Source organism: Crocuta crocuta, unplaced genomic scaffold (assembly GCF_008692635.1).
Source record: "Crocuta crocuta isolate KB4526 unplaced genomic scaffold, BGI_CrCroc_1.0 scaffold214, whole genome shotgun sequence".
Classification (NCBI taxonomy): Eukaryota; Metazoa; Chordata; class Mammalia; order Carnivora; family Hyaenidae; genus Crocuta; species Crocuta crocuta.
Window position 1 is genome coordinate 357,005 of NW_027529999.1, and position 27,077 is coordinate 384,081.

The 27,077-nt window shown below is 42.0% G+C and overlaps 1 protein-coding gene across 2 annotated transcripts in view; it reads right to left on the bottom strand.

The window, feature by feature from the left end:
- KPNA6 (karyopherin subunit alpha 6) overlaps positions 1-27,077 on the bottom strand; it is a 51,798-nt gene that overhangs the window by 1,443 nt on the left and 23,278 nt on the right. Inside the window, exons 1-12 of one of the 2 annotated variants that reach the window (XM_077763530.1) lie at positions 24,324-24,379; positions 9,160-9,293; positions 8,197-8,289; positions 7,713-7,812; positions 6,769-6,863; positions 5,645-5,776; positions 4,382-4,470; positions 3,350-3,449; positions 2,867-3,030; positions 2,600-2,678; positions 1,307-1,432; positions 936-1,063 (exon numbers count right to left, since the gene is read on the bottom strand). In XM_077763530.1, the coding sequence (XP_077619656.1) occupies positions 936-1,063; positions 1,307-1,432; positions 2,600-2,678; positions 2,867-3,030; positions 3,350-3,449; positions 4,382-4,470; positions 5,645-5,776; positions 6,769-6,863; positions 7,713-7,812; positions 8,197-8,289; positions 9,160-9,293; positions 24,324-24,342 (1,259 nt within the window). In that variant the 5' untranslated portion in view covers positions 24,343-24,379. Of the gene's footprint in view, positions 1-935; positions 1,064-1,306; positions 1,433-2,599; positions 2,679-2,866; positions 3,031-3,349; positions 3,450-4,381; positions 4,471-5,644; positions 5,777-6,768; positions 6,864-7,712; positions 7,813-8,196; positions 8,290-9,159; positions 9,294-24,323; positions 24,380-27,077 lie in introns of those variants that run through there. The other variant, XM_077763531.1, reaches the window with a different exon arrangement.

Consider the following 27,077-nt stretch of genomic DNA (forward strand, 5'->3'; position numbering starts at 1 on the left):
TGCTGTGGGGCCTGTGGGTCTCTCTCATACATCAGGACTCTGAGCAACCCCTTCTTGCTGAGCCTTTGTAAACTTCATCCTTTATCTCAGTCTCTCCATCCTCCTAATGCTCCGAGTCTAGTTCATTCCCATGGGGGAGGCTGGCATAGATTCCTCTCATCATCTCTAATGTCCCCTGGCTGTAATGTTACCACTCTGAACACATCACTTCCCTGCTTAAAATTTTCAGTCCAAGCTCTAGAGGCATGACAAAACAGACCCTGTCTACAATCAGGTACCCACCCATCATCTCCCATCACTTCCCATCATTCTCTTCCAAGGATCCTACATTTTAAACGTGTAAACATCTCCAAGTTTCTGACTTCTGTGTCCTTACTTATGCTATTTCCTGTAAAAGGGATTTTACAACCCTGTGTCCTTCAAAGCTTAACTCAATGGTTATCCCCTTTCTCCTAAGGCTTTAAATATGTTGAGTATATTCCTACTTTTCTTCCTGGGCCACAATCTGAGGGCAAAACACCCCTACTCCTGTTGATGACAGAAACCAGAATCCAAGAACGGACACACATACAGTGGCTTTCTATGTGCTTCTCCCAAGTGTCACCCCCCAAAAATGCCTTCCCAAAGAAGTTGTGAATGAGCCACAGCGTGGTTGTTCTTCATGTATAATTGAGAACTATATAGATTTAAATTTCTCTGGAGAAAGAAGGAGAGGAGAAATGAATGTCTGTATCATAGGTCTCTATTCTCTAGGCAAGAAAAGAGGTTCATGCTTTAGAAGAATCTGTTCCAGAATTCAGTGCCAATCTAGCATCTTACCAGTTAAACCTGCTGCTGGACTGGGGCCAGAAAAGGCAGTTTAGCAGTCACTGTAGACCATGAACCAAGAAGGCAGTGTACATATCACTCAAGACAATGAGAAATGAATGTGATACCTGATCTGCTCAGGGGTTCCTCCTGATGTGGCATTGGTGATGGCCCAGGCTGCCTCTTTCCTTGTACGGAACTCTGCTTTCTGAAGGATTTCGATCAAAACAGGGAAGATGTTTGCATCTATGACAGCCTGAGAGAAGATGGGGAGCAGGGTACAGAGAAAGTCACTTCGAGAAGAGTAAGCAAATCTAGCCTACGATTCAGACATCTTCCTCTTCCCGGGAGTCCTCTGTTCTCCCCAGAGAGAAGCCACAGAGGAACCTGGCTTCTTACAAAGAATCTTTAATAGCACATTTGACCCCAGTTTCTAAAGGGAAACAAATAAACCAAAACCACTCAAGTTCCCATGCCCTCCCCTCCGCTGTTGTTCTACCTGTATTTGAGCCCTGTTGCCCGCAGTGATATTTGAAATGGTCCAGCAGGCTTCCTTCCGGATTGACTCCTTGGGGCTGCTCAGCAAGTGGAGGAGGCAAGGGAGGGCTGAACAGTTAAGAATGACCTAGAATACCAAAAGCACAGGCAACAAAAGAAAAACTAGGTAAACTGGACTTAATAAAAGTTAAAAACTTTTATGCATCAAAAGATACCATCAACAGAGTGAACAGGCAGACCACATAATGAGAGAAAATATATGCAAATCATGTATCTACTAAGGATTTAATATCCAGGATATATAAAGAACTCTTACAACAGCAAAAAACTGAAGAACCAATTAAAAAATGGTCAAAGGACTTGAATAGACATTTCTCCAAAGAAATATAGATGGCCAATAAACATATGAAAAGATGCCAAACATCGCTAATCATTAGGGAAATGCAAATCAAAACTGTAATAAGATACCATTCCACACTTATCAAGATGTCTATAATTTAAAAAAAACCCAGACAATACAAGTGTTGGCAAGGATGTGGAGAAATTGGAAACCAGTATATTGCTGGCGGAGGCGTAAAATGGTGTAGCTGGTGTGCAAGACAGTACGGTGGTCTGTCAAAATCTTAAAACATAAAATTCGTAATAGTCAAAAGGTGAAAACAACCCAGGAATCTATCAACAGACAAATGGATAACAAAACGGGATATATGCATACAATGGACTGCTTCCTATTCAGCCTTAGAAAGGAATGAAGGCATGACACATGCTGGAAGACATTACGCTAAGTGAGTGTAGGTGTGAGATCACTCAAGAATTTGTCAAGAATCCCACCAAATTATGCCAACTCAAGACTTAAAGAACACTCTGATCTCTGGCCTTTGAACAAAGGAATGCTTTTTTACTGTGCCCTCACTGGAGGTATTATTAACATGAGATTTACATGAGGTAGTGTCCATGGGATTCTAAAGGTATGGGAAGAAGCAGTAAAGTTCTGCAGCTTTTAGTGTCTCAAGGGGGCCGTGATTCAACAACTTAAGAATTCTCCCTACAATGTCCCATGTAGTAAGGCAGTTTATTCCATTTAGTTTTCCTTCAAAAGCACCCAGTGGACATGATTTGCTTCTAACTTACAGAAGAAACGAAGGCAACCAACTTGCCCACAATCATACAGAAAGTGTCAAAGTTGGAATTTTTCACTCAAACCCATGCTTTCTCTCCTAGACCACAGTGCCCCCTGCCTCCCCGCCCCCATCAGGGAAGGATTTTGTCTATAACCAGCTCTCCTGTTCCTTACCTGGGTTTGGATGTCATCCCCAGTGACAATGTTACCAACTGCTCTCAGGGCAGGAGAGGCCACTTTGTAATCATTGTGCCTACAGAGAAGGGAGATCTGATGAGTAGACGGTCAGCGCACAGTTACCAGCCCTGCTGACCCCCAAGGCTGGCGGCACTCTCACAGCTCTACATCTTTGCAGAGAGCAGCAGACTGCTTATTGCAGTTCTTTAGTTGAGACTTGGAGAAACTTGGGAAATCTGTACTCTTTCTAATCAGATCACTCACATTAGAAGCTCTACCAATCTTCGGCAGACTCCAGAGTCTATGACCGCCTGGATCTTTTCATTGGGGCCATCAGACAGATAAGAAAGGGCCCAGCAAGCATCTGCCAGCAAGTCTGAGTCACTGCTGAAGAGTAGGCGAGACAGCACAGGCAAACAAGGGGAGACCTGTTGGAAGCAGAGTGAGAGTGACTCATGGCGGGACAGGGCTACATCAGCTCTACCGCTAACCCTACACTGCTGTCCCTTCCTCTACAAGTAATTCTAAGACCTGGAGATTTCTACTACATTATACCATCAGAACTACCTTATCGACTTTGCTATCCAAGATACACGAGATCACCTACTTCACTGACAATTGCCTCTTTTACTTTCCCATGGACTGAGACTTTAAGAGGTAACCCAAAGACCTGAAAACTCCTATATCCAAATTCCTACATATGAAGGAAACTGCTTTTACTCAGGAACTGGTAAGAAGCTCTCTCACCTTTGCAAACTCAGGGGGTGGGTTCTTTCCTCGGCAGAGGTTTGACAGGGCCCAGACTGCATTCCGTGTCATTGTCAGTCGTGTGGACTTGGTAAGGAGTCTGAAGGAAACAGCAAAGCCTTAAGACAGATCCTGAGCAAGTAATGCCTCTGGCACAGGGCTGTTACCCATGAACCCCAGGAGCAAATCCAATCAGGACCTTAAGACTTTAGCAACCTCACCTTGTCTTCCAACCCAGAGACCTAAGTTAACTGCGCTTGTTTGGGCCAGGAGGTCAACCTACATTTCCACAGAGGATTAGGGCCAGCTGTGGCTAAGTTAAGGCCACAGCTAATAAAGACAAACAGAGGGCTGGCATTTGAGTAAGCCCGAAAACCTTTTAAGGCAGGACATACTGTGTCCCAAACTGTGGCCACGAGATCTAAACAGGGAATACTTATCTCTCTCCTTGGAAATAAAAGCTAAAGGTCTAGCGTGAGGACTGTAGCCATGCAGTAAGGAATGATTTTCTGTGAAGGACCCAAGAAAGAGTTCTAGTGGTAGTCCATGGGGCTGTGGTCTTGGAAGAACAGTTTCTCTCTCTGTTTTGGTTTCGATGAAGTTTTATTTGTAGGGTATGGGAGGGAGGGATGGGAGAAGAACCCCTAAGCCTTCATGGGGGGGTCTCTGATCTTCCATCAGAGCTCTCCAATGTACCTATGCATAAAATGACAAATCAATGCATTCTATAGAGAAGGTTGGATTTTTCCAGATGGGTTAGTCTTGCCTCTCTCTCCTGGCTCAATGATGAGGCAGGGATGATCAACATGAGAATCTACAGTGCCACAAAGTGAGGAAACAGAAGACCGTCCTTGGCACAAACCAGTGGCACAATCTTCTCCCTCTCCAAAGATACCTATCCTTTACTTTGTCAATCAGCATACTTCTAGTGTTCCTGCATTTACTTAACATCTTAGGGTAAGCTGCCCCGAAAAGATCCGCCATGTGTCTGCTGTATAGATGCCCCAACTGCAGATGATCATCATTACTCACGTTAACAAAGGATTAAGGATGGAACAGTTCAAGACGTAATCTCGGCAAACGGAGCTGTCTCCAGCTATGTTTCCCAGTGCCCAGACTGCCTGAAAAGGGGATGATGGAATGGTCACTCAGAGTCTAGTGGCTTCTGTCAATATTTTACACCAGAATGAGTACCCACCAGTAACTAGGACAAAAACCGCATCAAGGTCTGAGACATCCTGAAAGGGATCAGGTACCCTCCTTGTTAACATCCCTATGGAGCACTTGTTCTATGAGGGCCTTTACCCTGAGGGTTCCCGGCTTAGTGGAGAAGACAGGTTGACATCTGTACTGCAGCCAAAGAGCCAAACCAAGACCTCCCTATGCCCACTCCCCAGAAAAAGAGAAAGTGATTGGAAAGTTGCATTTTTGCAGCCTCACAGGATCTACCCGGTGTGTAATAACGAAGGAAAAAAATCTTGGTTCCACTTTCCAATTTTTATCCAATCAGTAAAGTCCAGTGAAGAAATGTAAGTTGTGTCTTCATGGTCTGTAGGTGCTGAGAAAAGGCTACTGTGGTGTCTTTTTTCCAATACTATCTACCTCTGATGTCAAATGTATGGTTTCTTTCCTACACCAGCTATCAATTCTCCAACACCATTTGTGTGTCCAACAATCCAATTCAATTCTGACATTAAGCTTACTTAGCGTTAGCACACACCCCACAGGCTAAGGGCTCAGGCCCACAAGACTACCCCCACTTTAACATCAGCTGCAATTCCTGGGTGTCACCATACTTCTGACCAACTGGTTATAAATTCAAAAGTTCCCTCAAAAATCCTCTCCTCAGTTTTAGTAATTCAATAGAATGATTCACAGAACTCAGGAAAACACTTTACCTTCATTTACTAGCTTACTGTAATGGACACAACAGAAAGAGCTAAATCGAAGAGACACCCAGGGCAAGGTTTGGGGGGAGGAGGCAGGGCGGTGCAGAACTTCTGTGCCCTCTGCAGGGCACGTCCATGTGTTCACCAACCAGAAGCTCTCTGAGGGAGTTGGGGTGAAGGGATGGGGGTCTGAGTTCTGATGACCACCCCCCTCATCAGGAGGCTATCTAGTGGCCCCACCCAGTCATCTCATTGGGTGTGTTCCATTATAAATAACAAAAGACCCTCCTATCACTCAGAAAATTCCAAGGCTTTTAGAATTTTTAGGAACCGGGGGCAAAGACCGAATGTATGTTATGACACAGGTACTGTCACGAATTAAGCCAAACTTGTAATTAAGCATTACCTGTTCCTGTACATCCTCAAAGTCCGAGTTAAGCAGCTCTATAAAAATGGGGACAGCCCCTGCTTCAATGACAATCTTGGTCTGCTGAGAGGTTCCGGAGGCAATGTTCGTTAGAGCCCAGGCAGCTTCAAACTGAAAGTGAGATTAAGCCATGACTGAGAAGTCCTTCCAGACAGAGCGGCCATGCCTAACAGCTGGTTGAGAGCAGTAAGCCTCTTGCCCCTGACAAAACACTAAATTCATAATGCAGTATGGGCAGTGAAGTGACACAATGGGAAGAGTGGACCCGGGCTTCAATGGTCCCGAGTCTAGTTCTGCACTACCGTGGCACCTGAGTCCTTTGGCAAATTGCTTTATTTCCTGAGCTTTGCATTCTTCATTTCTGAAACCAGGATTAGAGTGACATGTGTGTCTCAAAGTCCCTTTCAGCTGAGTTTCTGGTTAAGTTCTATGAGCACTGCTCATTACCCATTTCTGAAAAGAGAGACCCAGAGAAGCTAAATGATTTGCCTTGGTCACACAGGTAATTAGCGGTACTAGATCACTGGGGTGCCTCTGTGGCTCAGCAGGTTAAGCATCTGACTTTGCCTCAGGTCATGATCTCACAGTCTGTGAGTTCAAACTCCACATCGGGCTCTGTCTGACAGCTCAGAGCCGGGAGCCTGCTTCAGATTCCGTGTCTTCGTCTCTACCCTTCCCCCCTTCCCCTGCTTGCACGGTCGCTCTCTCTCAAAAGATGAATAAATGTTAAAAAAAAAAAAAGTACTAGATCATTAAGAGATATATAAACATTTAGATATATGTATTTCAAGTAAACTCTATACCCAAGGTGGGGTTCGAACTAACAAGAGTTGCATGCTCTACTGAATGAGCCTGCCAGGCACCCCTAGAACCTCTGATTTATAACTGAATACTCAGCCTGTCCTATTCTTCTGTCCTTCCTCTGAGACTGTTTTAGAGACGAGATTCTGGCTCTCTTATTTGAGGCCAAGACCTCTGAGGCATCTCTTAAATAATTTCTCGTATTACTTGTCTATTTCCTTAGAGATGCATCTATAGAAACACCCCACTAAAATTTCTTGGAAAAGGGGCCTTCATCCGGTACCCTGCTACACCAGCCTCACCTGTAACGTACAATTCTCATTCCTCTTCAGAAACTCTACAAACCGATCCACCACTCCTGGAGTGTTGATAACTTCATCTATTGGAGGACTAGGCTCTGGAAGAGGGAGAAAGGAAGGAGAGAAAGTCAAGAGAGGTTTTGGCTGGTGCATCCACTGGGGTCAGTCCATCATCCTTCCTAGGGAGTCCTGACTGTCCTTATCAACATTCCCAAACTCCTTTTTGGCGAGGTGGTTTTCACAATAATTGGTGATCTTTGAAGTGTGTGATACGGCTGGGATGCTAAAGAGAAAACCAATCCTTAATTTACGTATACTTGCCTTTGGCTTCCTGAAACTAAGCAAGCGAGGGATTAAGGAAAAGAAAGCCCAAGAAATGGGCAACCCTTGTCTAAATATTTCCCTTCTAAGAAGATCATTCTTTTCTTGGCAGGACTGCTTCATTTACTGAGACAAGAAGTATTTTTCCTATCAGACATAAAATCTTTATTGAGTACAAACTATGTGCCAGTTCTAGGTACTGAGGACACCACAGTGAACACAGTCAAATGTCTCTGCCCTTACAGAGCTCATGTCCTAACAAGGAGAGACTTTCTATTATATTAATATGTGTAATGGGACAAGAAGAAGAGGTAGGGCAGGGTAAGATTAAAAAACTGAGAGTGAAGGGGATCTATCTGTTTTTTTATATACGGCATCAGAGTAGGCTTGTTGAGAACCCAGAATATGATCAGGGAAGTGGGGAGTTGTCCCAGACATCTGCGACCAGAAGGTATCAGGCAGAGGGAACAGCCAGAGCAAAGATAAGAATGTGCCGGGCTTGTCCAAGGAACTGAAGCATTATGGCTAGAGCAGAGTGAGTGAAGGGGGGCAGCAGATGAGATCAGTGAAAGGAAACAAAAGGTTAAGTCATGTAGGGCCTCCACGGGGAAGGTCGGGCTTGGTACCTTTGGAGAGCAGTTTCCGGAATTTCTGGGTGGTTGCTAACTGCAGGTCAGAATCGTCAGAAAAGAGCATCTCCACCATCTCTCGTGTGATCACGCTCTCCTAGAACATACGACAGATTTAAGACTTGGCAAACCAACACCAGAGCAAGATATGAGCACACATTCCTGCTTTCTAAGGACCTGGGGGCACGAGGATGGCGTAACAGCAGGCTCAGGAGAAGGTGTTTGTTTAATTTACGGCTGCTTCAAGTTGGGACATTCGAATGATTCCTAACCTCTGAGGCAGATGATGGCGTCCCTTAAAATATTTTCTCCGGTGTCTCCATCTAACCCTACCAATTCTTTAAGCTGACCAGCTACAAAAGGGCCTATGGAAGAAAAAGCTTAGCATGGTTGTTGCCAAAGCTACTAGATGATGTGAACTGCCCGTTTTGTAGATGTTGGTACTTCGCAGGCCTGCCTGAAGCACATGCAAGGGCCTTACCCCAGTGGTAGAGCTCACATAGGAGTCCATGAGGAGACTGTCAAACATGGCGGCTTCTTCATTAATCAGCTCCACATTTCTCCGTTTAAAAAGCTGAAAGTAAAAGAAAAGATATAGTGGTAAAACTACTCACTGTAATAAAGAAAACAAAGATCAATCCAATGTTAAATTATGGTAATAACTGCCAAGGAAATGCTAGGATAGTTGCGACAATGCCAAGCTTAATATATGGACAGTGGAAGATATCCAAGGCCTTTACTGTGTTATATCTAACTGAAGTTTTTAAGAGAACATTCTCTTTTTTTAAAGTAAGCTCTATGCCCAACGTGGGGCTTGAACTCATGACTCTGAGATTAAGAGTTGCATGGTCTAACGAATGAGCCAGCCAGGTGCCCCTAAGAGACCATTTAAAGATTTCTGTGCCCTTTGTGTAAAAGGTGATAGATGTAAAAGGGTTTGAAGGAAAGGAGTAACAGCAAAGCAAGAGGATGGGCAGCAGCAGGTTAGGGGACTGCATCCCGAGCAGGGCAAGGCACCAATCTGGTGGTGGTGTAGGCCGGAGCACAGCTGATGAGGCACTCATACAGTCTCAGTCCTAGGGAGACTGACAAAGACTGGACTGAAGACACAGAAGGAAGCCAGTCCAGAATAGCCGAGGAACCTCTTAAGGCGCCAGGCCTAACGCTGACTATAGGGGTGAAGAAGAGAGAAGGCAACAGGGGCTAGGATTAGAAGGTTGTACAGAAGACATACATGATGTCTAAAATATGGGAAATGAGCAAGGGACTGGTTCTCTTCTTCAAAGCTCCCCACACCTCTCTACAATAAAGAAAGCTGGATGGGTGGCCTACAGAGCTAAGCTGTTTTCCTAAGGGGAAAGGAAAAAGAAATGCAAGGAGCCCAACCAAGGCAACTGGATCATTTCCCTGAACAGCACGTTTGGGCATATTCAGGTGAACCTACCTGTTGCTCCCGCTTCTGCTTCCGGAGCTGAATGCCCTCTTCCTCTCTTCTTCGTCTCATTTCTTCAGGGTTTAGGGCATTGTTCTTATAGCTCTTCATTCGATAATTGTCTTTCCCTGGGCTCGCCATAGTCTCTAGAAAAAGAGAAGATAAAAATACAAAGGCTCTTAAGAGGACAGCATTTCCTTTTCACTAGGCACCTGACCTCCCAACCTCCCCTACTCAGGGGGTCTGAAGCTCCTCAAGGAGGGCTGATAATATCAGTAACTTAGCACCTGACATCTCATCTTTAAAACAGGGACATAACTATTCCTACTTCAGAGAGTTGTGCGAAGGATTAAACAGGTGAATACTGTGAAGTATTAGAACAATGCTAGGCCATATGATAAACGACCACAAGTTACGATCACCTCTATGACAACAGAGAAAACTTGACTTGCTCAATAAACTCAAATACATCTAATTGAGTGAGATACTAAGCTATCTTTAACGTCCACCATCTATTTTTCAAATTAAAAAATTTTAATTTACTCTGTAATATTTGATAAAACCAAAAAGATGAAATATAATGTTGTTACCAAGCAAAATAATACAATGAACATCTGTAAACCCACCACCAAATCTAAACTAGAGCATTACCAATATATCTGAATCTACTTGTGGGCTCTCACTCTATCGTGGGCTCCTCCAGCCCCACTCCAACTCCAGCCAAAAGGAAACCACTATCCTGAAATGCATGCATTTTGAGAAAACATCTGTCCAGTATCTAAGTCTGAATAATAGTCTGTCATTCATTCAAGTAAAAATAGTGCCAATTAAAAAAAAAATTCTTGTATAGTTGACAAGTAGTGTTCCATTAATTACTGTGTTATGTCAGCGTACAATATAGTGATTCAAAGATTGTATACATTAGTTAGTGCTCACCAAGGAAGTGTGCTCTTAGTCCCCTTCACCTATTTGACCCATCCCCCCGCCATCACCTCCCTTCTGCTAACCATCAGTTTGTTCTCTATGTCTGTTTTCTGGTTGGCCTCTTTATTCCTGAAAAACAGTGTCAATTTATAAGGCATCTTATTTAGCTAGACGATTTTCCTTCAGACACATTTTCAAAGGTTGGATTAATACTGTTTCATCAAAGACACAGCAGGTTTTTTCCCCCCAACAGTGAGTGAGCTAGTGGCAAATACACAGACTACTAGTATACTTTGGTTCTCCTGTCTTGATTTGTGCTAAGACACCAGAAGTTTCCCCCATCGATGCTTTTGTACTACTTTTGCAGTGCAAATGTCAAAATAGTAAAAATGGCAAATAACGTCTTTACACTTTTTTCCAGCTATATTGAGACATAAGTGATCTCTAACATCGTTTTTATTTTTTTAAGTTTATTTATTTATCCAGAGAGTGAAAGCAAGGGAAGGGCAGAGAGAGAGAGAGGGAGAGAATCCAGAGCAGGCTCCACGTTGACAGCTCGGATCTCACAAACTGGAGATCATGACCTGAGCTGATATTAAGAGTCAAATGCTTGACTGAAGGAGCAACCCAGGCACCGTACCTACAATCTACGGTTTCTAGTTTGGTCTTTTCAGATTCTACACATACATGTATTTGTATATGTCTTTCTCTTTTCGATTTATTTCACTTAGCATGTAACCTGAAGATTCATCCATATTGCCACAAATGGTATGATTTCTTTGTTTTTATAGCCAAATGATATTCCATTGTGTATACATACACCATATTTTCTTTATCCATTCATCCCTTGATGGGATATTTAGGTTGTTTCCATGTCTTGGCTCCTGTAAATAATGCTGCAATGACACGAGGGCATAGGTATCTCTCTGACACAGTGACTGGATTTAACATAAGTGGGACTGATGGATCATAAGATAGTTCTATTTTTTGAGGTACCTACTCAATTTTTTGAGTAGCTACACCTATTTACATTCTTTAGGGGCGCCTGGGTGGCTCAGTTGGTTAAGCGTCCGACTTCAGCTCAGATCATGATCTCCCGGTGTGTGGGTTAGAGCCCCACGTCCAGCTCTGTGCTGACAGCTAGCTCAGAGCCTGAAGCCTGCTTCAGATTCTGTGTCTCCCCCTCTCTCTGACCCTCCCCTGCTCATGCTCTCTCTCTCTCAAAAATGAGAACATTAAAAACAAATAAAATAAAAATTATTTAAAAAAATACATTCTTTAAAAAATTTTTACTTTTATTTTTTAAGTAAAGTCTACCCCCAATGTGGGGCTTGAACTCCCCTTGCACGCTCTACTAACTGAGCCAGCCAGGTGCCCCTATTTATATTCTTAACCAACAGTGTATAAGCCTTCACTTCTCTCCAAATTCTTGCCAACACTTGTTTCCTCTTGGGTTTTATTAAAAGTTTTTATTTATTTATCCAGTTAAGTAATCCATACACCCAATGCAGGGCTTGAACTCATGACCCTGAGATGGAGAGTTGCATGCTCTTCCAACTGAGCCAGCTGCCCTTTAGCTTGTTTTTTATTTAATTATGTTTATAATAGCCATCTTAACAGGTGTGAGGTGGTATCTCACTACAGTTTTGATTTGGATTTCCCTGATGACTGGTGATGTTAAGCACTTTTTTTTCATGCACCTGTTGGCCATTCTATGTCTGCTCTGGAAAAATGTCTATTCAGGTCCTTTGCCCATTTTTAATTGGAGTATTTGTTTTGTTGCTGTTGTTGTTATTGAGTTGTAGAAGCTCCTTATATATTTTGGATACTAACTCATTTTCAGATACATGGTTTGCAAATATTTTCTCCCATCCTATAGGTTGACTGTTTCTTCTGTTGTACAGAAGCTTTTCAGTTTAGTTCAAGCTTTCTTGTTTGATGCAGACCCACTTGTTTATTTCTGTTTTTGTTGCTTGTGTTTTTGCTGGCATATCCAAAAAAATCATTGCTTCAATTTTTAGCAATTAAGTCTTTGATCCATTTTGAATTGGCAAATAACATTTTATTCTTAACTTTGCAAGCCCTCTGAAATATTTCCCAGATCCTTTGAGGACTCTAAGTAATTAACTGCTGGGTGGTAGGCATGTAAATGTTAAACTTGATGAACTAGTATCATGTTGCCTTTCATTTCACTTTATTTTTATGTATGTTTACGTATCATGTTTATGTATTGTTTTTAAACATTTACTAATTTTGAGAGAGAGAGACGGAGCTTGAGCAGGGAAGGGGCAGAGAAAGAGGGAGATCCAGGATCCACAGCAGGCTCTATCTGTCTTTCTCTGACTGACTTATTTCACTCAGCATAATACCCTCCGGTTCCATCCACGGTGTTGCAAATGGCAGGATCCAAGTTTTGCCTTTGTTAATCCTCTCTCTCTACTGTATGATTTCATTCTCCTTTCTACTTTTCTTTCTAAACTGTATACCCAAGTTATTAATGTTCAGACTTTGTATTTTGCTTATTATCTTCCTATTTTTAATTTCCTTCATAATAATATTTTCATTGCAACTCACTTCTGAATACCAAAATTTCCAATGGTTTTATTTGAACCATGAGTTTTTTTTTTTTTTTTTAATCAGTAATGTTTGGGAACTTACTTTTCTGTTATTTTTTTTAAATTTTTTATTTTATTTTATTTATTTCTAGGAGAGAGAGAGAGAGACAGTGTGAGCAGGGAAGGGTCAGAGAGAGAGGGAGACACAGACTCCGAAACAGGCTCCAGGCTCCGAGCTGGCAGTCAGCACAGAGACCAACGCGGGGCTCAAACCCACGAACCGCGAGATCATGACCTAAGTGAAAGTCGGACGCTTAACCGACTAAGCCACCCAGGCGCCCCTCTGTTATTTATTTCTTAAGAAAAACTTTTTTTTAACATTTATTTATTTTTGAAGGACAGAGCATGAGTGGGGGAGAGGCAGAGAGAGTCAGACACAGAATCCAAAGCAGGCTCCAGGCTCTGAGCTGTCAGCATAGAGCCCAACACAGGGCTCGAACTCATGAACCATGAGATCATGACCCGAGCCTAAGACGCTTAATCGACTGAGACACCCAGGCACCCTCTGTTATTTATTTCTAATATAATTAATTACACTGTGATCAGAGACTCAAGGAGTCTTTTAAATTTACTGATCTTCCTTGAGTTACGATTGGGCTATGTCCTTATAAACCCACTGTTAAGATGATGATACCGTTAAGTCAAAAATGCATTTAAGGGGCGCCTGGGTGGCTTAGTTGGCTAAGTGTCCGACTTTCGCTTAGGTCATGATCTCGCGGTTCGTGGGTTCGAGCCCCGCGTCGGGCTCTGTGCTGACTGCGAGCTCAGAGCCTGGAGCCTGTTTCGGAGTCTGTGTCTCCCTCTCTCTCTGACCCTCCCCTGCTCATGCTGTCTCTCTCTCTCTCTCTCCTAGAAATAAATAAAAATATTTTTTAAAAATGCATTTAATACACCTAACCTACTGCATATCACAGTTCAGTCTAACCTACCGTAAATGTGCTTGGAACACTCATATTAGCCTATAGTTGGGCAAGCAAAATCATCTAACACAAAGCCTATTTTATACTAACATATTCACTAGCTCATGTAACTTACTGACTACTACACTGAAAGTGAACAAAAGATTGTTTGTATGGGTGCAGAATAGTTGTAAGTTTATCAGTTGTTTATCCCTGTGATCACATGGCTGCCTGGGAGCTGTGACTCACTGCTGCCGGCCAGGATTAGGAATGAGTATTGTACCATATGTCAACAGCCCGAGTAAAGATAAAAATTCAAAGTAATGCTTCAACTGAATGTGTTTCCACTTTCCTATCATAGTAAAGTCGAAAAATTCTAAGTTGAACCATCATAAGTCAGGAACCATCAGGGTGCCTGGGTGGCTCAGTTGGGTGTCATGATCAGCTCAGGTCATGATCTTATAGTTCCTGTGTTCTAGCCCTGTGTCGGACTCTGTGCTGACAGCTCAGAGCCTGGAGCCTGCTTCAGATTCTGTGTCTCCCTCTCTCTGCCCCTCCCAACTCATGCTCTCTCAAAAATAAATAAGCATTAAATAAATTAATTAATTAAAAAATAAGCCAGGAACCATCTATATTGAAGATTTGCTTTTTTGGTTTAAGATTTATTCAATTTATATAAGTGCCCCATGTGTGATTAAGAAGAATCTGTATTCTTTAATAATTGCACATGGCATTTTATAAGCCATATGTCCATTAAATCAAGTTGTTCACCTTGTTATTCAACTCTTCTATTACTTTACTAATTTTTTTCTTGACTTATCAACAGTAAATGTATCCATTTCACCCTGTAGTTTTATTTTGCTTTATATATTTCAAGACAATTATATTAGAGGTACATACATTTAGAAGTCTGTCTTCCTGGTGTTTTTGGGTTTTTTGTTTTTAATTATTCCTTAACAGTGCTTTTTGTTTTATTTTGCTAGGCATTATAAATATAGCTATCCCTTCCACTCCAGCCACGGTGGAGTAACAGGGATTGGATTTACCCTCTTGTTGTAAATTTGTTTCAGATATTGGACACAAGACAATGAAAACCTGTGATCCCCAAGAGGGTGAGCCCTAACTTAGCTCCTTGGCTTTCTGCCTGGAGGCATGTTCTAGACCACTGAACAGGGAGAGGGCTACCAAAAAGCAAAGCAAATTTACTAGTTAATCACTTAGTCAAGGAGATTAAGAGCTGGAAATTGTGAGGCAGAATTCCAGAGAAGAGCGAGATACACAGGGGAAAAAAAAGGTCAGGAAATCTGCCTGGGAATCCTTAAATCTGTGATAGAGACTAAGGATGTACAGGTGTCAGGTGAAGAAGCTTCATGAGTCAGGCAAAGAGCAACGGGGAAGCTGTAAACTCAACAGTTTCCAGAGCTCCAACACTTTCCAGGGCTGGATAACATTTGATGAATCAGAATGGAGATTCCTCCCTGATCACTCAGGGCATTCAGTGAGGATCCTAAAAGGGCTATGCCTTAATAGTGAGATCAAACTATCCTTAGGGGGTCCCTGGCTGCCTCAGTCAGAGGAGTGTGCTATTCTTGATCCTGGGTGTGAAAGTTCAAGCCCCACAAAGGGTATAGAGATTACTTAAATAAATAAAATTTAGGGAAAAAAATTCCCTAAACAGGACTACTAACAAAGCTTCTAAACAACACTTCAACTGATCAACTGAGCAGAATATAACAACTGCCTATAAATTTCTACATCCTTTAAAAAAAGACAATATAAATTACATCAAAAATCCAATCAAAAACTTGTAAATATGGCAAGAAGCAGGAAAATGTGACACACCCACAGTAAGAAGAAAAATAAAGACAGACCAAAAATGATGCCACAGTGGCTTATGTGATGTTTATCAAATGGCCTAATTTATCTGTAGCTGGATTCACAGGGGAAAAAGTGGGGAGCAAGGAAAGGAGACAAAAAACTTACAAAGAAACAAAGACTGAAAAATTTCCAAATTTGATCCCCAAACCCAAGAAACCATAATAAACCTTAAGTATGGTAAAAACAAAGAAAATCACACTAAGGGACATCATAGTCAAATTCCTGAAAACCGGTGATAACGAAAATCTTAAAAACAGGTAGAATGACTCATCACATACAGAAGATGAAAGAGAAGAATGACCTGACTTCTTGCCAGAAATTATGCAAGTCAGGGGGGCCTAGGTGGCTCAGTTGGTTAAGCAACTGACTCTTGGTTTCAGCTCAGGTCATGATCTCACCATTCAAGTCCCCGCATTGGGCTCCATGCTGGCAGTGTGGAGCCTGCTCCAGATTCTCTCCACTCCCAACCCCCCTTCTCTCTATACCTGCCCCAATCTCTCCTTCAAAATAAATAAATAAACTTAAAAAAGAAAAAAAAGAAAGAAACTATGCAAGTCAGAAGATAATGAAATACCAAATTGTACTGAAGGAAACTTGTCAAACTAGAATTCTATACCCAATGAAAATATTTTCAAAAAATGAAAGTGAAATAGAAGAAATAGACTTCTTCAAACAAAACCTGAGACTTTGACTCTAGCAGATACAAACTAAAGAAATACTACAGTTGGAGTGCCTGGGTGGCTCAGCTGGTTAAGTGTCTGACTTCGGCATGGGTAATGGTCTCACGGTTTGTGTGTTCAAGTCCCATATTGGGTTCTGTGCGGACAGGTCAGGGCCTGGAGCCTGCTTCAGATTCTGTGTCTCCCTCTCTCTCTGCCCCTACCCCACTCACACTGTCTCTCTCTCTCTCTCAAAAATAAATAAACATTAAAAAAAAAAAGAAGAAATACTACAGTTAAGTAGAAGGAAAATGATACCAGATGGTAACTCAGATCTTCACAAAAGGAAGGATACTAGAAATGGTAAACATGTTAGTACATATAAAGTCATCCCATTAAGAAACTTCTTTATTTTTTTTTAATGTTTTTTATTTATTTCTGTTTTTATTCGAGCTAGCTGTCAGCACAGAGCCTGACACGGGGCCTGAACCCATTAACCATAAGATCATGACCTGAACCGAAGCCAGACGCTCAACCGACTGAGCCACCCAGGCGCCCCTAAGAAACTTGTTTGAAGGTAATAAGCCAATAATAAAGATAAAATGGAATCATAAAAAATAATAAAAAAGAAGGCAGGTAAAGAAGGAAAAACAAGCACACATGTCAAATAAACATTTCCAGACTTACAATATTATAATATTCAAATTTCCAGTTTTTAATTTAAAAAAATAACCACATATAAAGAAACAGAAAAGTATGGCCCATTCGAAGGGACAAAATAAATTGACAGAAACTATCCCTGAAAATGCCTAGATGGTGGACATACTAGACAAAGACTTACAAATGACTGTCTTAAATACAAAGAACTAAAACAAAACAAAAACAATGAAAGGAAATCAGGAAAGCAATGCAGGAACAAAATGACAGTAACGACAAATAGAAAAAGAATCAAACAGAAGCTCTGGAGTTGAGGGGCACCTGACTGGCTCAGTTGAGAGGAGCATGTGACTCTTGATCTGAGGGTTGTGAGTTTGAGACTCACTCTGGGCATAGAGATTACTTAAATAAATTAATTAAAAAAAAATTTTAGAGTTGAAAAGTACAATAACTAAAATGAAAAATTCACTACAGGGGTTCAATAGCACATGTGAGCAAACAGCAGAATCAGAAAACTTGAAGACAAGAAAACAAAGTATGCACTCTGAGGAACAGAAAGGAAAGAGTAAAAGTAACATGCCAGGGGAGTACATGGAATTCCAACAAGCATATCCAAAAAGTCTTATGAGAGTTAAAGAAACAGAAAAGGACAGAAAGAATTTAAGAAATAATGGTACAAAACCTCCCAAATTCAATGTAAGACACGAATCTACCCATAAAGATATTCAGTGAATCCCAAGGAAAATAAACTCAGATCCACAGCTAGACACATAATCAAACTACTGAGAGCCAAAGACAGAATCCTGAGAGCAACACGGGAGAAGTGACTCATCACATACAAGCCAATTTCTCATTAGAAACCATGCGGGCCAGAAGGCATTGGGATGACATATTTAAAGAACTGAGAGAAAGGAGGGGGGTGGGGAAAAAGCCAAAGAATTCTACATCTGACAGAACTGTGCTTCAAAAACAAGGGAGAAATTAAGACATTTCTGGATAAACAAAAGCTGACATAGTGTGTTACCACAGGACCTGCTTCACAGGAAACGCTAGAGGGGGTCCTTCAAACTGAAAATGATGTGAAATGAAAGAACACTACACAGTAATCTGAAGCCAATAAAGGTAACTACATAGGTAAATATAAAAATCAGTATTATTGGTTTGTAACTCTACTTTTTATTTCCTACATTATTTAAAGAACAAGTGTATAAAATAATTACAAATCTATGTATGTTTCTGGGAATATAATGGGTATATTTAAAGACGTAATTTGTGGGGCACCTGGGTGGCTCAGTCGGTTAAGCGTCCGACTTCAGCTCAGTTGATGATCTCAAGGTTCATGGGTTCGAGCCCTGTGTCAGGCTGTGTGCTAACAGCCAGCTCAGAGCCTGGAGCCTGTTTCGGATTCTGTGTCTCCCTCTCTGACCCTCCCCTGCTCACGCTCTCTCTCTCTCTCTCTCTCTCTCTCTCAGAAATAAATAAAACATTAAAAAAATTTTTTAAAAAGGATGTAATTTGTGACAGGGAATTGGAGCTGTACAGAAACAGATTTTTTGAAGTTGGTACCAATTCAAGCTATACTGCTATAAATTTAGAATGTTAAACATAATCCCCATGGTAACCACACTATCTAAATATATATATGCAAAATAGAAATAAAAAATATACACAAAAGGAAATGAGGACAGAATCAAAACCATTCACTACAAAAAATTAAACACAAAAGGCTGTAATTGGAGGAAGAGAGGGACAGAAAAGTAGAAGACATAAGGAAAACAAAGAGTAAAATGCCAGAAGTCCTTCCTTATCAGTAATATATGTAAATGGATTAAACTCCTGAATTATTATATGCTGTCTACAAACACTGCATATCCAAAGAAATGAACGGGTTTAAAGCAAATGAGTGGAAAAAAATATTTCAAGCATATGGTAACCAAGAGAGCTGGGTTAGCTAACTAATATAAGACAAAAAACTTTAAGTCAAAAACTGTTATAAGAGATAAAGGACAATATTAATTACTGATAAAAGGGTCAATTCATCAAGAAAATATAGTAATTATAAAACATATGTGCACCAAAACAGAGTCCCAAAATATATGAAGCAAACAAACACTGTCAGAAGTGAAGGGAAAAACAGTTCTATGATAATATTTGGATACTTCAATACACCATTTTCAATGGACAGAATACTTAAATAGAAGATTAATAAGGAAACAGAGGACTTCAGCAACATAAATCAGCTAGACCCAAAAAGACATATAGAACACTCCACCCAACAATAGCAGAATATACATTCTCGAGTGTACATGGTACAGTCTCCAGGATAGACCATATTAGGCCACAAAGAGTCTCAATAAATTCTACAAGACTGAAATCAAAGTATCTTCTCTGACCATACAGAACGAAGAAGCTAGAAATTCACAAATATGTGGAAACTAACAACATACTCTTTAAAAAATTTTTTTTTTAATGTTTTATTTATTTCTAGGAGAGAGAGAGAGAGACAGCGTAAGCAGGGGAGGGTCAGAGAGAGAGGGAGTCACAGACTCTGAAACAGGCTCCAGGCTCTGAGCTGCCAGTCAGCACAGAGCCCGACGCGGGGCTCGAACCCACGAACCGTGAGATCATGACCTAAGCGAAAGTCGGACGCTTAACCGACTAAGCCACCCAGGCGCCCCACTAACAACATACTCTTAAATAATAATGTTGGAACCCTCATACTTCCCGATTTTATAACTTCCTACAAAGCTACAGTAATCAGAGTAGTGTGGTACTGGCATAAAGATAAACATACAAATAGAATAAAACTCAAGAGTGTAGAAATAAATTCACACATCTATGGCTAGCCAAATAATTTTGATGAGTGTCAAGTCCATTCAATGGAATAAGAATACTCTTCAAAAAATATTGCTGGGACAACTAGATTTCCAAATCTAAAAGAATGAAGTTGGACCCCAGGCTTACACCATACACAAAAATTAACTCAAAATGGATCAACAACCTAAATACAAGCTAAGACCATAACATGGTTAGAATAATACATAGAAAAAACTTTTGATGGCCTTGGACTTGGCAACAGATTCTTTTAGGATGACATCAAAAGCACAAGTAACAAAAACATTAACAAGAAAAGTGAAAAGACAATTTACAGCACGGGAAAATTGTTCCCAAGTCATATATCTAATAAGGGATTAACACCAAGAATATACAAAGAATTTCTACAGTTCAACAACAAAAAGACAACCCAATTTTAAAATGGGCAAATGGGGCGCCTGGGTGGCTCAGTCAGTTAAGCTTGCGACTTTGGCTCAGGTCAGGATCACACGGTTCGTGGGTTTGTGGGTTCAAATCCTGCATCGGGCTCTGTGCTGACAGCTAGCTCAGAGCCTGGAGACTGCTTCAGACTCTGTGTCTCCCTCTCTCTCTGACCCTCCCCTGCTCACACACTCTCTCTCAGAAATAAATAAAACATTAAAAATTTTTTTAAAAAAATAAAATAAAATAAAAATGGGCAAATGATCTGTACACCTTTCTCTAAAGAAGATACTTAAATGGCTAATATGCATATGAAAAGATGCTCAACAGAGTCTTATCTTTAAAAATTTTTTTAATGTTTTATTATTTCTGAGAAAGAGAGAGAGCGCGAGAGCGAGCATGAGCAGGGGAGTGGTCAGAGAGGGCGGGGGATACAGAATCCGAAGCAGACTCCAGGCTCCGAGCTAGCTGTCAGCACAGAGAGCGACGAGGGGCTCGAACCCACAAACCACAAGATCATGACCTGAGCCGAAGTCAGACACTTAACTGACTGAGCCACCCAGGAGCTCCAATGCTCAACAGAGTCTTAAGAGAAATGCAAATCAAAACAATGAGGGGTGCCTGGGTGGCTCAGTCGGCTAAGCTTCAGGCTTTGGCTCAGTTCATGATCTTGCAGTCCGTGAGTTTGAACTCCATGTCAAAACTGTGCTGACAGCTAGGAGCCCGGAGCCTGTTTTGGACTCTGTGTCTCCCTCTCTCTCTGCCCCTCCTCTGATCATGTTCTGTCTCTCAAAAATAAATAAACATTAAAAAAAAAAAAAAAACTACAGGGGCACCTGGGTGGCTAAGTTGGCTGAGAGTTTGATTTTGGATCAGGTCATGATCTTGTGGTTTGTGATTTTGAGCCCTGCTTCCGGCTCTAACAGCTCAGAGCCTGGAGCCTGCTTTGGATTCTGTGTCTCCCTCTCTCTCTCTGCCCATCCCCTGCTTGTGCTGTCTCTCTCTTTCTCTCTCAAAAATAAACATTTTTTAAAAATCCCAAAACTACAAGAAGATCTGATTTCATGCCTAATAAATGGCTATAAAAAAGACAAAAGAAAACAAATGCCAACCAAGTGTTGCCAAGGATGTGGAGAAATTGGCATCTGGTGCATTGCTGGTGGGACTATAAATTCTACACTTTTGTATACCTAAGGAAATTGAATGGGACGCCTGGGTGGTTCAGTCAGTTAGGCGTCCGACTTCGGCTCAGGTCATGATCTCACAGTTCCTGAGTTTGAGCCCTGCATCAGGCTTGGTGCTAACAGCTGGGAGCTTGGAGCCCACTTTGGATTCTGTGTCTCCCTCTCCCTATGCCCCTCCCCCGCTCTCAAGCACACATTCTCTCTCAAAACATTTTTTAAAAAAATTGAAAACAGGGACTCAGTCAGCTACTATATGCCAGTACTCAAGGTGTATTATTCAAAATAGCCAAAAGCTGAATGGATAAATAAAATGGAGCATATATATACACTGGAGTATTATTCAGCCATAAAAAGGAATAAAGGTCTGACACATGGATAAACTCTGCAGACAGTATGCTAAGTGAAATAAGCCAGACACAAAAGGACAGATATTATAGACTCCACTTTTATGAGGTACCTGGTACAGTCAAACTCATAGAGACACAGGTTATCAGGTGCTACAAAGAGGGGAAAATAGGGAATTACTGCTTAATGGGTACACAGCTTGTTTCAGGTGGTGAAAAGTTAGGAAATGGATTGTGGTGGTGGTTGCACAACACTGTAGATGTAATTAGTACCACTTAACTGAACACTTAAAAATGGTTCAAATGCAGGGGCGCTTGGGTGGCTTACTTAGTGGGTTAAGCGTCCTACTCTTGATTTCATCTCGGGTCACAATCACACCGTTCATTGAGTTTGAGCCCCGTGTGAGTCTGCCTGGGATTATCTCCCTTCTGTGTGTGTGCTCTCTTTCAAAATATATCAATAAACTTTTTTAAAAAGTAAAGATGATGAATTGTGTTATATTTTACCAAAGTTTTAATTGCAGCATACCTCCTCTAATTAAAACTGACACTGAATCCTTGTTCTAAATGTTTTTTTTTTTTTTAGATTCCATATTTGTCTATTTGCATTCACTAGTTACAGGGCCAATTATATTAACTCTATTTTCTTATTTTCTGTTTGTTTGTTTTTTAAGTGTTGGCACTTAAAAAAGACCTGGGGAGGCACCTGGGTGGCTCAGTCGGTTAAGCGTCCGACTTCAGCTCAGGTCATGATCTCACGGTTCATGAGTTCGAACCCTGCATCAGGCTCTGTGCTGACAGCTCAGAGCCTGGAGCCTGTTTCCGATTCTGTGTCTCCCTCTCTCTCTGCCCCTCCCCTCCTCATGCTCTGCCTCTCTCTCTCTCTCAAAAATAAATAAACATTAAAAAAAAAAAAGTTGACTTGGCGCTCAAACTCATGAACTGTGAGATCATGACCTGACTCAAAACCAAGAGTAGATGCTTAAGCAATGGAGTCATTCAGGTGCCCATTACACTGTGTTCTCGATGTTTTGGCATTTGGGGCCTTTTACAGACCCAGGGAAAGGCTGCCCCTCCCATAGCTAGTTAAGGCCTAAAGGCAACAACTTGCCTAATAGCAGAGCCCTATCTCTCTACCTTGCCTGGAGGCCCAGGAGACCATATTCCTCCACTTGAATCACCCTTGGCCAGGTAGCAGGCAAGTAGAGACCACTCCTAAAGGCCAAAATCCTTTGGATTAATTCAAAGTAGCCAGTCCTAAACTGTTTACTCTGCCCTGCTTTCACTTTCCCTCAGAAACCGTAATTAAGTCTCTGGCCTAGGGTTGAGCTTCAGCTCAGGTCATGATCTCACTGTTTGGTTCAGTTCGTGGGTTTGGGCACCACATTGGGCTCGCTGCTGTCAGCATGAAGCCCACTTTGGATCCTCTGTCCCCCTCTGCCTGGCCCTGCTTGTGTGCGCTCCGCTCTCTCTCTCTCCCTCAAAAATAAACTTTTTTTTTTTTTTTTTTTAAATAAAGGCTCTGACCTAAATGGGCTTGCCCCTGACCCTCTGCCTCCTAACCACCTGGTGCTTTCTTCTGTGACCCTGCATGCATGCAGTGGCTTCCTCTCGGAGACCTCTGGGTGTAACACATCTTCCTCCATGTCTCATTCCTGTCTCCTCCCGTGGCAAGTGGGGCTTTATCATAACTTACCCAGTATTTACATTTTTAAAACAATCTCAATGTTTTAAAAAACTGATGACAGTGAAGCTGATTATGTTAACCCACAAATAAAGGAAGGCTTACTTAGTCTCTCTTTAGAAGCCGTTCCAAATTCTCTAAATTTCTAACTGGAAATTATCAGGACTATTGCTAATGGGTGAAAAATAGGTTTTATAGGTACACAGAAAGTACAACTATCTCTAAGACTGCCCCCTTTCTAGAGTGCCTGGGGGGATTGTAGAGAGATTTTATAAAGAAATCTCCTAAGATGATGTAGGCTGCTTCTTCAACCAGGAAATCATGTTGGGGGTGGAAACAGAATAAGGAAGTACACAAATGGGTGTGTGGGGGGGAGTCTATTAAGAGTATCTGAGTGAAAGAGAAATGAAAATGAAGTTGAAGAAAGAGCTGAATTCCGGAGCTAGAGAAACTGAGGAAATGAAACTTCAGAGAAGGCACCTCCGTCATTCTGTAAAGTAGCCTGGTGAGCCAACTGCAGCAGTAGGAGCTTAAAATGTGCAAGTCTCCATACCCACTCGGCAAAGCCCAAGTGAATTTATTATTTTTTTAAAATGTTTTTTATTTCTGAGAGAGAAAGAGAGACAGCATGAGCAGGGGAAGGTCAGAGAGAGAGAGAGGGAGACGCAGAATCTGAAGCAGGCTCCAGGCTCTGAGCTAGCTGTCAGCACAGAGGCCGATGCGGGGCTCGAACCCACGAACCGTGAGATCATGACCTGAGCTGAAGTCAGGCGCTTAACCGACTGAGCCAGCCAGATGCCCCTAAAATTTTGTTTTAATAATAATAAATTTTCTCAGAGCCTGGAGCCTGCTTCAGATTCTGCATCTCCCTCTCTCTCTCTCTGACCTTCCCCTGCTCATGCGGTCTCTCTTTCTCTCTCAGAAAAAAATAAAAAACATTTTTTAAAAAATTAAAAAAAAAAACAATTTTAGGGGACTGCAGTGGCCTCCCTTTGGGATTACTAATGACTCCTGTGCCTGGAGGCTAATGGCACAGGACAGATTCTGAAGGCAGGACTGTGTGCTGTCCCCCATTACCTGACACATGGTTTCTCATGACTCTGAGCCTGGGCTCTCTCCCAGAGGGCTGTCCCCTCCTTCGGGCAAAGCTGACAACAAAGCTGGAAGGAGAACCAGGCTGTGCCTTAGTCACCACGGTGACAAGAAACCATCACAAATATTTGCTTATGACTTCACTGGAGAAGCCAGGCGGGGCGGGTTAGATTGGAAGAAGGAATAATCACAGAAACATATCTGGAACCAGCAACCAAAGGAATGCTGGATTCTCATTCAGGGACCAGCAGGCGAAGGGTTTGTTTTCATCATGCACTCCCTTACGTGCTGGGACTGGATTAAGAATCCGGAATACAAACATACCTCTTCTAGCATATGACTGTCTTAGGCAGCCTTTGGGTTTTCTTAGTCAAGGAATTCTCTCAAAGTGAATAGGTCCTTGAAGTTGTACCTCCCATTTCTAGGAAATAAATGGCTAATGTTGCTGTGCAGTCTCTAAACTTCTGGAACCAAGAGGCAAGCAGTAATAATAATACAAAACAGGCAAAGACCCTGTTATGGCCTGAATTGTACCCTGCCTACAACTCATATATTGAAGTCCCGGTGAACAGGGTCTTTTTAAAGAGGTGAGGATATTGGGATAAGGCCCTAATCCAAGTATGACTAGTGTCCTTATAAAGAGAAGATTAAGATACAGCTGCACAAAGAGGGAGAACATCATGTGAACATGAACACAGCTATTGATAAACCAAAGAGGAAAAAGGTCTTGGAAAAAGCCAACCCTGCTGATCTCAGAATTCTAGCCTCCAGAACTGTGGGAAAATAAATTCCTGTTGTTTAAGACATCCTGGCTGTGGTACTTTGTTTTGGTAGACCTAGCAAAATAATATGAGCTCTGATAAAACCGGAGTCTCCTTTTTTTTTTAATGTTTATTTTTGAGAGAGACATAGATAGGGCAGAGAGAGAGGGAGACACAGTCTGAAGCAGGCTCCAGGCCCAGAGGTGGGGCTCGAACTCACGGATTGCAAGATCATGACCTGAGCCGAAGTTGGATGGTTAACTGACTGAGCCATCAGCACCCCTGGAGTCTCTTTTGAGATTCATAAAACCTTAAAATTACGTACCTGTTCTCAGAAAAAGGCATACTACATATAGCCAGCTGTCCTGTGTATGGGACAGGAATGTTACTACTAGACCTTCAAGCTCACATCCTGTACACTTGCAGGCTCTAGGACTTTCCAAATCAAACCTTTATGTTCATGGTCCGTACTTCAAAAAGCTACCAAGCAATCACTTGAAGACATGTGCCTAGAAAAGCCCAAAAGAGCTATATTTAGAAGAAAAGGGAACTACTATTATTTTCTAGGTAATGACCTGGCAATCTTCAAACAAGATGGGACCCGGAACACTATTAAGCAGTCAAGTCTTTCCAAATTATTTCCCTTGTCCTGGTGTTAAGCTGAGTGGGTGCTGCGCCTCTGCAGAAGGAGGTTTTCTAAAGAAATGTTACTGTAGCTGCCTGGGCATCAAGAATGAGCTAAGGCTTTAAATCACACAGCCTCACTGTTGGGCATATGCTACAATTAGGAAGCTTTACAACTCATCATGATGCCCTTAAAGGTTACTTGGGGAGAGGGGGTAAAAAGGCAACCTAATGACACTGGGAAGAGAGATAAAAGAGATAAATGGTTATCTCCCACTTTAAAGCCTCTTCCTTCAAGAAAGAAACCTGATTCCTCCTAAGCTGAAGACTTTTTTCAGTTGGCCTTTCATACCTTTCACTAGGAATTAATCTAGCAAATAAATACGCATCACCATAAGATTCCTGGGTTAAGGGCCCCTGGGTGGCTCAGTTAGTTAAGTGTCCAACTTCAGCTCAGGTCATGATCTCACAGTTCCTGAGATGGAGCCCTGCACAGGCTCTATGCTGAGAGTGCAGAGCCTGCTTGGGATTCTCTCTGTCTGTCCCTCCCTTGCTTATGCAAGGGCTTTCAGGGGAAAAAAAAAAAAAAAGATTCCTGGGTTAAAACACTATGGCCAGGGGTGCCTGGGTAGCTCAGTCAGTTAAATTTCTGACTTCATCTCAAGTCATGATCTCACAGCTCTTGAGTTCAAGCCCTACATCGGGCTCTGTGCTGACAGCTCAGAGCTTAGAGCGTGCTTCAGATTCTGTGTCTTCCTCTCTCTGTCCCTTCCTGGCTTACACTCGGTCTCTCTTTCCTTCAAAATTAAATATTAAAAAAATTTTTTTAAAAACAAAAACAAAACCCCCACTATGGCCATATTCCAGTTAATTAAAAGGAAAGGAGGGGGGGCGCCTGGGTGGCTCAGTCGGTTAAGCACCTGACTTCGGCTCAGGTCATGATCTCATGGTTTGTGGGTTCGAGCCCCGCGTCGGGCTCTGTGCTGACAGCTCAGAGCCTGGAGCCTGCTTTCAGATTCTGTGTCTCCCTCTCTCTGCCCCTCCCCTGCTCACGCTGTCTCTCTCTCTCTCAGAAATAAACGAAACATAAAAAACATTAAAAAAAAAAAGGAAAGGAGGGGCACCTGCGTGGCTTAGTCTGCTAGGTGTCTGACTCTTGATTTTGGCTTAGGTCATGATCTCAGGGTTCGTAGGATGGCTCATGGGACTGAGCCAAGCCGAGTTAGGGTTGACAGCACAGAGCCTGCTTGGGATTCTCTCTCCCTCTCTCGGTCCCTACCCTGCTCATGCTCACTCTCTCTCAAAAATAAATGAACATTTAAAGAAAAGAAAGGAGTAAGAGTGTACCAGGATA